Raw genomic sequence first — 10367 nt, forward strand, 5'->3', positions numbered from 1 at the left:
ATTTTGTGCAGTCATGTGACAGAAATCTAGCGGAAACGGCAATGGAGAGAAAAGCTGGAAGGAAACTTTTATGACTTGACATCATGTTTCTACAACACACATTTCAGTTTATAGAACGTATTCTATGCATACAACCTAGTTGCATTAAAAACACCAAGACAATAAACAATCAACAAAGAAACTCATCCAAACATCTTTTTAAAACGTATTTACTTGCTTTGAGTATTAACATTCTTATGGTCAGTGTTTGGAAAACGTCAATTGTATTTTGACAAAAAAATCCAATGATAAATGTATCAATGCTTTTAATAGTAGGCTATAGTTAAAAGTGTACGTTGTGCTCAACAAATGATAAGGTGCAAAGATGATATTTTTTCTTTTTTACATAATTAGCATTAAACAACATGATTTAGGCTTTTTGGAAAAGGGGCAATCAATCACTAAAAACATTTAGTCAAAAGTACAAAGACGTTTCAGATATCTTACATAGAGAAAATCAATAAAGAAAGAAATACTAGGCTACAGCATGTTTGATTCAAACATTCATTAGAACCAGTGATAATCTCACTAATTGTCATAAGTACAGCATTGATATTTACTTACATTTTGCTTCAAATGCATTCATTTAGCCTAAAAGATTCCAAAGTATGTTATTAGACACTCGCATTAGATCTAGGTTTGATCTGTATGGAGTGCTAGCATACATCTCCTTGCACAGTGGTTAATGGATGCCAGTAAAAAAAAAAACACTAGACCTTGGAGCACTGGTAACTTCATGTATATCTGAAGTAAGAAAATGAACAGCAATGGTATAGCCACCTACCTTCCTTTTCAAAAGTTGTTGTGGAAACTGGCAATATTGCTGACATTAGTGTAATCTTCGTAGGTCTACATTAGTACTTAAGGGAAAGGATAGAGCGTTTGTTTTCCAAAAATACTACTCATAGAAGTCTGGGCCTGGATGGGTTGGCGCGTACAGAGGAGTAAGCACCAATATGGGTAACGAGGTTGGGTTCGAGGCTGTGACCTCTCTCCCCAGGTATGGTCCTGGCCATCTGATACAGGACCATATCCTTAGCATTGCCCTTGATGCAGAATGATCCATCTAGGTAATCTGCTGCTCTGAGGGAGGAGTTACCAGGATAGAGCATAGCCGGGGTGCAGCACTCAGTGGCCGGTGAAACGGCATAGAGGTGGGGTGATAGTCGCCGGACCTCCAGGAGATAATGCCTGCCGGTGAGCTCGATAGCAGCCATGAAGTACAAGGTGAAGAAAAGGATGTGGGTGGCAGAGAAGGAGAATGTGAAAGAGAAAGGGTTGCAGTGCAGCAAGGTTAGGAGGACGAATGTGGCCCCGACTAGTCCTAGTCCAACCCATTCCAGGATGCGATATGGTTCTGGGTTCCAGTACCGTTGCAATCTCTCAGGATGATAGAGCTTAATGTAAAGTGTGTGGAGTGCAAACCGTCGAGAAAGCAAGTTCTTTATGACAGGGAAGAAGTCGCTTAGAGGTAAGGCATCGTCCTCAATAACAACAACATTTTTGGGTCTCACAAGCTTCCAAGCTTTTCGAAGACAAAAAACATAGTCTCTTTTCTCCCTCTCGAAAGTGTTCACGTGGCCTCTGCTTCTCCACTTCTCCTCCGGGGAGCGCCGCACCACCCGGAACTGGCTCTCCAGTAAGGCAGCATCCTCGTTGTCAAGGGGACCACTTTCCACGTCACACACCAACACCTCTGCACACGGTTTCTGCCCCCCACAGCCTCTCAGAAGACTGGCTAGCTGTTGCATCACCTGGAGCAGGTAGTGGAAGTTCCTCCCCTCAGTTCGCCTTGCTGTAACCACAGTGACCAACAGCTCAGGTTCCTTGGCGATGTTTCTGAAGTCGGAAGAGGACTTTGTAGAGCTGTCCTCCCAATATTGCAAAGCATTCTGCCCCCTTTCATAACTCTTTTGTAACATGTCATCGCTCAAGGAATCCAAGTAAAAGGATTTCATGAAATAGTATGAGTACAGCATTCTGTGGCACACTAGCGGCAGAATGATGCAAAATGTGACAACGCTTAGGACTAGTCCCTGAGCAACAGGGCTGGACCAACGCAAATGCTGGCTTGCAATAGCTTTCCATCGAGGCATTTGTGAATGATTAGAGTATGGGTGGCAGATTAAAATTGTATAGGATAAAAGTTATTTAGGTTGTCTTCAGTGCATTCTTGTGTAACTTAGAAAGTATGGACTACCCTTTACAAAACTGGTTTGGCAACAACCATTCAGTTTTCTGGATGTGTAAACAGGTGTTTTGCAAGCCATACATGGTAGTGAATGACTAACAATCAAAAGCAACAAAGAGCCTTAAAGGAGTGAAACATAATATGGCGTTGGGCTCATAAGGGTGTCCAAAGGTGAAATGAGGGATAGGTATAAAGTTTCTATCTTAAATTCCACTGCCAAATCCCAGAAGCTGTTGTTTCCAGGAGGTTATGTCCATAGCTTAACTGAATCTGCGGAATGAGAATGGATACACTTATTAAGTTGGACATTAGCTCAACTGTTGCCACCACATGTTTGCATCGCTGTCCATAAACCCAAAATAGCTCCTTAAACACGTCTAGCTCAACACCCAGTAGAAATAGCTTCTAAAATACTTTCTCTATATCCCCTCGTGTAACTTCTAAGCTATGCTTGTAACAATGATATTGTTAAATAACGTAAATAATCTTTTAAAGGCTACTTCCGTCTAAATAGCTAGTTACTTCTGTGAAACACGTTTGCCTATGGCGATCAGCAACGCGTTGAGTGAAAATCGTGTCAACATAATGAAACACAGGCTACAGCCAATAAGCCATAAAGCATGTATGTGGACATTTATTAAATATAGTTCTGGGAAAACATGGAGGCTAGGCCAACTGGATCTAATCTAGAGCATGAAAACACAAGAAACATTGCTCACCTGATATGTGGTTACAGCTGGTCGATCGCGCTTTCCTTCCTTCCAGTACGGTTGTAGAAGCGCAGCCATTTACCGTATTGGTTGGATTAGTACAATGTTTTTAAATGTATATAGTGACAAATGTTGTCACTAGATGGCAGTCTTTACTATGCTGGTGTATCATTCCGTGAGCTATAATAACTGAGAGTTGGTAAATCTATGTAGATCATAAGCAGATGATCAGCGGTCATGTTCATGGTCATATCAATGACCCAAGGGAGAACAACAAGCATTAGGCCTATGTCTAAATCAGACAAGCTTCACCTTCGGGATAGTCTGTTTTTGAGCACAGGTCACCTGAAATCATGCTGTCTTGTTTCGTGGGGTGATGGTCACAGTAACAGAAGATATCACCTCTGTCAGTAATAGTCAGTAATGTGGCTTTACCAGTTTAAACTTCCATTGAACCGACCCTCACTATTAGGGGAGGTTCTAAACCATTAAGGGAGGTTCTAAATCATTAGGGGAGGTTCTAAACCATTTCAACTGGGGGGGAGGGGGAGGGTAGTTATTAGAGGGGCCAGTTACATTAAACATTATTGTTGTAGTACAGTTTTCTTCACTTTAACATAACCGCCCCCATAACTGCCCCCCCCCATAACTGCCCCTGCTTATCATCAGGGGCAAAATGCCTCATGGGTAGACAGAATGTTATGTTGGGTTATTGGTTCCTAGGTAGTTTCTTTGAAAGGGTGTTCCGAAAGAAATCTAGCCCTTATCTCAAGAATGCATTTTTTCTCATCTCCCCGGTTGCAACTGCTTAGCTTCAGTGAACATCTGAGTGATAAGGTGTCTCAGACGTCATTTGAGAGCAAAAGACAGATAATCAGAGTCATGATTGTGGGGACGAGGGGAATGTTGAACCAGTAATTAATCATAATGTGTGTAAGAAACCGTATTGTGTTCACTCAGAAGAGCATGTTCCTTCACACCCCTACACACACTTACATCAATCACCGTCGTTGCGCATTGTAGGATTACATTTGATCAATGTTGAAATCAAGTCTGTGCAGACAAACAACCTATGTAACTGGTTGGCACTCACAACATGTCCTACTACAAAATACTTGTTTTCATGACGTGCGCAGGTCATCAAAAGGTTACCGCTTCCAATCCTATAGATGTGCCTTTTCAGAGGCTTCAGGTCCTTGATTATGCTGTTACATTATTGTCTGTGTTCTCCTGAGTTGACTATCATGCACCGCTTTAGTTGACATAAACTTATAGGGCCTACAAGGTTTGACTATACATGTTTATATATCAATGTGTTTATAAATGTTATCTGTTTGGGCGTTATCATTGCGCTGTAGCCTACAGTGTGCCATCTATGAATCTGCTAACTGAATTTAAGTCAACAGAAACCAAAAGCAATTTTCAGGCACCAAACTATTATCTTATCAACATGGAAACAAAAGAAAGGAAAATATAGTAGAAGAAAAATGATGGAATTTTGTCAAGGATTGGGTTACATCACTTTGTCGGAAACCGGATCCCATAGAAACGGTTGACAGGCAGAAAAAGTGCCCCGGTGACACAAAGAAAAGGGGGAATGTGACCTACTGCATCGTGGGTACAGGGATGGTGCCCATTTGTGATCCCTGTAATGGGGACAATGAAATTCATTACATAATTATGCCTCAACTTGGCATAGGAAAGACATCAGCACTGTGTGAACCAGTCTAGTAAAAGAGTCATTTTTTTACATTTCACCACAAATACATGCCATGCACATAATTGGCCTACTATGTGTTTTGAAAAGGGGATTTATACACACATCATGAAACTTTAGACACAAGCATAAACTATAAAAAAAGAAGAAGTAACAACTAGGTTACTGATATAATAATTGTCCTAGCGCAGTGACTACATTCACCATGGATAACAGATAATGTGACACAACAAGGTAACCGGACCTTATTCTCCGTTTGTGTAAGGTGTTTGTCTTACAGACACAGGCTGATGAACTGTCCCTTCCTGCCAAAATAGGGCTGTTGATGCCATGGCTGTGGTGTTCAGGCTGCACTGAGTGCACACTTGTGTTGTCTGTCATGCATACATAGGCCTACAGAATTTACTGTGTCAGATAGAATGTTTTGTTTGTTTGTTCAGGTTTTTTTTTGCAGTTGGTTGTCATGGTGGTGTCACAACATGAGTTTACAATTAAAAGGTTCTACAGTATCAACGTTTTCACATCTGATATCTTAGAGCTATTTTATTGTTCCCTTTTCCTTCATCTCTCCTTCAATCCCTCACCGCAAAGTGTGCTCGTACAATGCAGATTATTGAAAGACATTTGTAATTGTCTTTTTGTTGCAAAGGGAACAATTGCAGATATAGCGGCAGGGATTTTATTTACTACAGATGCTGGATGCTTAAAAACCAAGGGGTGGGGGAAACGTTTATGTCAGAGGTAGCCATTCACTTTCGATAGTTTCTGTACCAAATATGGTATTTAACATTATCAATATTCTACATGGCTGAATGAACTGTTTTAGAGAATTATTTGTCAAATCATGTCATAGGAGAGCTATATTTACACTGCTCATGTTGACACACAGATCATGTAGCATTTTGGGAAAAAGTTCCCTTCATAAAAAGGAAAGTGTTTGTATGCCCTCATCTCAATTCGTTTTTCTAATTGATTGGACATACGTCCAATTGACTGTGACTTTTGGCAATACTTTTGCCATAATCCTTGTCTAGGGCAATTTTCAATTTCTGAAAAGAGCCAGACAGATAAGTGACATAAAACATCAGGCTAATGGAATCTCCAGGAACATCTTTCAGACCGTTTTTTCCCTCATGGACTGTATACAGTAACATAGGCATCGCCATGTGTCTCCATCTTCTCTGAGCCCTCTATCAAGGATCCGAGAAAACTGGTTTTAACATGAGCACACATCAAACATTAAGCTGCAGTTTAATGGAAACCAGTTTCACAAGGCAAGGTATTGTCTTGTCAAAGGGATTTCCTTATGTGCTATGAACAATCGTTTTCTGTCTGTATGGACTTTGTATCTTCATTTTGAGGAAGGGTAGCCAGTCCTGGACAAGGTCAACCAAATACAGGATCAGGATCCCATGCTTATACAGACAAACTCAATATTTTCTATACAACTGTTGCACAATATGATTGTTAAATTAATCCACAAACAAGCTTTATTCCAGCACACAGCTATACTATTACACCAGTAGGGTAGCTATGCAGGGTCTGCCTACATCACATTGCATATTGCTTGTGCATAGTTTGGGTTGTGGTGGTCATTTTACTTTCCTTTTCTTTTAGGCTTTTCATAAACCACAACTCACCACATAAACATAGTTTTTGTTCATAATTGTGTTGTATTTAGATCACTAAACAACACTGTCATTCAACTATAATGAGTGTATAGTTGTGGACTATCATAGAAAACGCTGAACGTAGTCTACATGTGTCCCACTCCCAAAACGTGGGAAAGTCCATTTTCGAGGGTGCAGTGTTTAATGAGTCAACCTGGTCAAAAATTCGTGCGGTTTCCACAACAACTTCAAACGAACTCCAGAAAAAATATTGACGACCGATGACATCTGAAACCTAACGACAAAAGTATTCATTTCTTTTACGGGTGTGTCGTGATGGTAAAGCAGGTTTTACTAGTCTGTAGGTTCTTAAGACGTGCGCACCTGTTCAACCGTTAGTTCATTCAGGTGTGTGAACAGAAGAACGCAACCATGGCATCGAATACTGCGACTGTAGGGAATTTGCCGAGCGGAGTAGGGATATGCACAACTATTCCAGACATCCTTTACATTCCGGAACTTGTAAGTTTTTTACTTTTAATTGTATGCTTATCTAATTTTCACTAAAATCATTATAATTTCAATGTGCATGCTCTGTAGCAATGGATTTCATCTGAGGAACGTTAAATAAAAAATTGGGAAATTTGACTTTTCACCCCACGACAATATTTTGGTATTGGTTCAGGTTATAGGTTTTACATTTTGCCCGCTTTTGATGTAGCGATACTGCTGAATTTTAGTTCCACAGCATAGGCCAAATCCAACAGTTTGTAGACACTGACAGCCAGCCCGTATAATGACAGTTGAATATTGCAAATTGTAATTATGAATTTAACAATTAATGCAATGACAACAATCAGACATTCGATCGTAAACCCATACTTTGAAGCTGACGGATGATTTCTGGTGAAATTGTATGTGCTTTGTTTAAAAAAAGGGAGTAGATGCATTTGGCTTGCTTGGATATTTTTTTATATAAAATAAATGGTGCCACGGATGCATGCAAAATACAGTAGGCCTATATCATTTGCAAATGGCGTGATGAGGGGATCCCCCACTCCACTCAAGGCGCAGCGACAATACAGTGTTAGTTCAATAGGCCTGTAGTGCGATATATCGGAATGGTCTCAATAAACTATGACACATCTCAATGGAAATTCTCCATCGGCAAAATGTGTGTATGGCTAACCATCTAAGTTCTGACTGGGTTGATAATTAAGTGTGGAAACCAGGACTAAAGGAAACAGTTGACGAATACCATGTTAATACACTTAGTGGTTAAAATGATTGTGTTCAATTCCAGTGTATTTCTATTTGCAAGCCACATTGATCATGAATGAATGCTAATATCTACTTGTTTATCCATCTTGTACTATTTGCCTTTCAGATCTTCGGAGGCCTGGTATGGATCTTGGTGGCATGCACGCTAGTGGTGCCCGCTAACCCCCAGGGCTGGGTGATGTTCGTGTCAGTCTTCTGTTTTGTCATGACCTTCATCTGGCTCTTGGTATTTGCCTGCGGTGGGCATCACAATAGTGGGAAGTGGGCTGCTGCTGTAAGTCTCCTAAGTATTGATTCTCACAATATGTATTTGACCTTCTGTAGATAAGAAGACTTGTGTTTTGCCGTGTCTTGCGTTTTTCTTAAACTTCAACACAGTAAGTGATCAATAATAATGTGGGGTAATGCATTGTTTTATAGACAGAAGAAAAACAAAGTCAATTTCAGGGATCATTGTTCATTGTGTCAGTTGTCACATCTACAACCCTGGGGGTTGAAAAGACAAAGGCCATACATTGAAAACAAGATTGACAAAGCATGATGTTTTGTAACTTTGGCCTGGAAGTGTACAATCCACAGATCCAGAGTGATGTCTTAATTCCCTCAAACATCATGCTTTAGATTCAAGCACTTTCATTGCACGTTCAATTCCCAAAGATTGTTTTCCATTTCCTCATCCTTCCTGTTCTGTCTGGCTCAGGACTTTGCATACCATGGCCTGGCAGCTTTCTTCTACCTCAGTGCTTCAGTTGCACTTGCCAAAGTGACTCTGGATATGAAAGATGGAATTGTCTTCCAAAACTACCAACTTGACATCTCTGCAGTGGTAAGCTGCTTCCCGTTAAGACGTGTGACAAGTGGTTCTCAGAAATTGATGTCAACCCTTACAAGACCAGAGAAGTTTACTAAAGGAGACAGAAATTTGACCTGAAGTTTTCAAACATTACTACTACTATTAATTATAAGCACCAGCCAAGTGGTTTATAATTGTTAACAGTTTTCTGTCTTTTTCAGGTGTTTTCATACGTGGCCACACTCCTCTACTTCATTCACACCATCTTATCTGCTATCAGGTGGAAGTCTTTCTAGAATGACAGCCCACACCAGAACAATTCTAGCTCTTGGTTTGTGAGGTCACAAACCGCTGTAAAATAAGGGAAGACTTGAAGTGAAGAGAAGTGTTGTCTACGCTAAGGTTCAGAAGAGATCTTTCGATAAATCACAATTAGATTCCTCAATGTGGACCAGCTTGATGAAAAGTATGGCACATAGACTGAACATGAATAACACTATTAATTGACCTGTGGATCACATGATGATGTCATAACAGTGGCATCACAGGTGTCATGCACAACCATGAGCCTTTCTCTAAACCCATGACAGTTATGACACAAGCGGCTAATGGTCCGTTCACACCAAGAACAATAACTATAACTATAAAGATACCCTTTTAAGAATTGTTCTATATTTAAAACAATTGCAGAGTCCACACCTCAATGATAACGCTAACTATACCGCGGAATGATATCGTTGGGATCACTTTCAAAAACATATTTTTTCCAGCTGATGAACTATAACATACTGACAATCAATCAGAATCGATAGAAATTTTAAGTGCCCGTGCATTTGAAATGGAAGACAACATTGCAAGAAGTAATCGTCCAGGTTGGTGTGGATGCAAATTATAGTTAACTGTTATAGTTATTAGTTCTCGTTATTAGTTCTCTATATTGTCCTTAGTGTGAGCGGGCCTTTATACTATCAGAATACTGCCAGCAAACTTAGGTACTTAGATTTGTTTTCATAACTTGATATTAGTTGTCATGACGCTATATGAAATCTGTTATGTCATTACTGTGACAGTTTTGGTAACCTTAAATCTTGGATCTTAAAATTAATTAGTTACAATGTATTTGTGGTTAGAGGAATAATGGATTGTATTTTTCTAAATTTAAGAAATAAAATTATAATAAAATTTTGTATTTTTATAGTTTTCTGTAACCAGCAACATTTTACAAAATAGATATATAACATAAAAAACAACACTATTTTATTTTTGCTTGTTTTATATATGATTGGTGCTTGTTACAGATATTATTTTGGAAACTGCGGAACTATGGCTATGTTACAATAAACATATTTCGAAATGTAGAATATGGATGCATTTTTACATGGGAGTAAGATGGCTGAGCGGTTAGGGAATCAGGCTATTAATCAGAAGGTTGCCAGTTCGATTCCTTGTTTTGCAAATTGACGTTGTGTCCTTGGGCAAGGCGGTTCACCCTACTTGCCTCGGGGGAATTTCCCTGTACTAACTGTAAGTCGCTCTGGAATAGTGTCTGCTAAATGACTAAGGGTAAATGTACATACTGTAGTTGAGATTTTCACAATTATAAAAGAGTAAATAAGTACAAAGATTATTGTTACATGCTGTACCACATATGTAATTCTAGAGATGATCATTTGAAATATATTTTCCCTGCATGTTTTTGTTTGGCGCACTGTGCATTGCAAAACCAAACCATTTAACTTGGACAGGAGTTTCGGAGAAGGTATTTTGCTGTGAGCAACAAATACGGTTTAATTTCAACTGGGGTGAAGCCTGGTTTTAAAGTTTATACATTTTTTATTCACTGTGTGGTGAATCAACCAAGGCAGAATGAAGCTTCTGTTTCTTATTTATTTATTTTTGTCACATGAATGAACAAAACTATAAGGTCTCATCATTTCTAACTAAACGTCAGTTTACCCTGATACTGGTGGTGTACTGATATTGTCACTATCAGATGTAAGAGCATTTAAAGTATTAAGTGGCGTAG

At 39.5% G+C, this 10367-nt stretch overlaps 2 protein-coding genes across 2 annotated transcripts; one reads left to right on the plus strand and one right to left on the minus strand.

The window, feature by feature from the left end:
* Positions 1-44: 44 nt before the first annotated feature.
* Positions 45-3326, minus strand: pgap4 (post-GPI attachment to proteins GalNAc transferase 4). The gene is made up of 2 exons (XM_047044010.1): positions 2950-3326; positions 45-2500 (listed from the first exon to the last, which is right to left on the minus strand). The coding sequence occupies exon 2, from the start codon at positions 2133-2135 to the stop codon at positions 942-944; it is 1194 nt and encodes a 397-aa protein (XP_046899966.1). The 5' UTR covers positions 2136-2500; positions 2950-3326; the 3' UTR covers positions 45-941.
* Positions 3327-6645: 3319 nt separating this feature from the next.
* On the plus strand, positions 6646-9699 carry LOC124483623 (myelin and lymphocyte protein-like). The gene is made up of 4 exons (XM_047044142.1): positions 6646-6789; positions 7655-7822; positions 8249-8374; positions 8563-9699. The coding sequence occupies exons 1-4, from the start codon at positions 6700-6702 to the stop codon at positions 8635-8637; spliced, it is 459 nt and encodes a 152-aa protein (XP_046900098.1). The 5' UTR covers positions 6646-6699; the 3' UTR covers positions 8638-9699.
* The last annotated feature ends 668 nt before the right edge of the window (positions 9700-10367 follow it).

Source organism: Hypomesus transpacificus, chromosome 21 (assembly GCF_021917145.1).
Source record: "Hypomesus transpacificus isolate Combined female chromosome 21, fHypTra1, whole genome shotgun sequence".
Lineage (NCBI taxonomy): Eukaryota > Metazoa > Chordata > Actinopteri > Osmeriformes > Osmeridae > Hypomesus > Hypomesus transpacificus.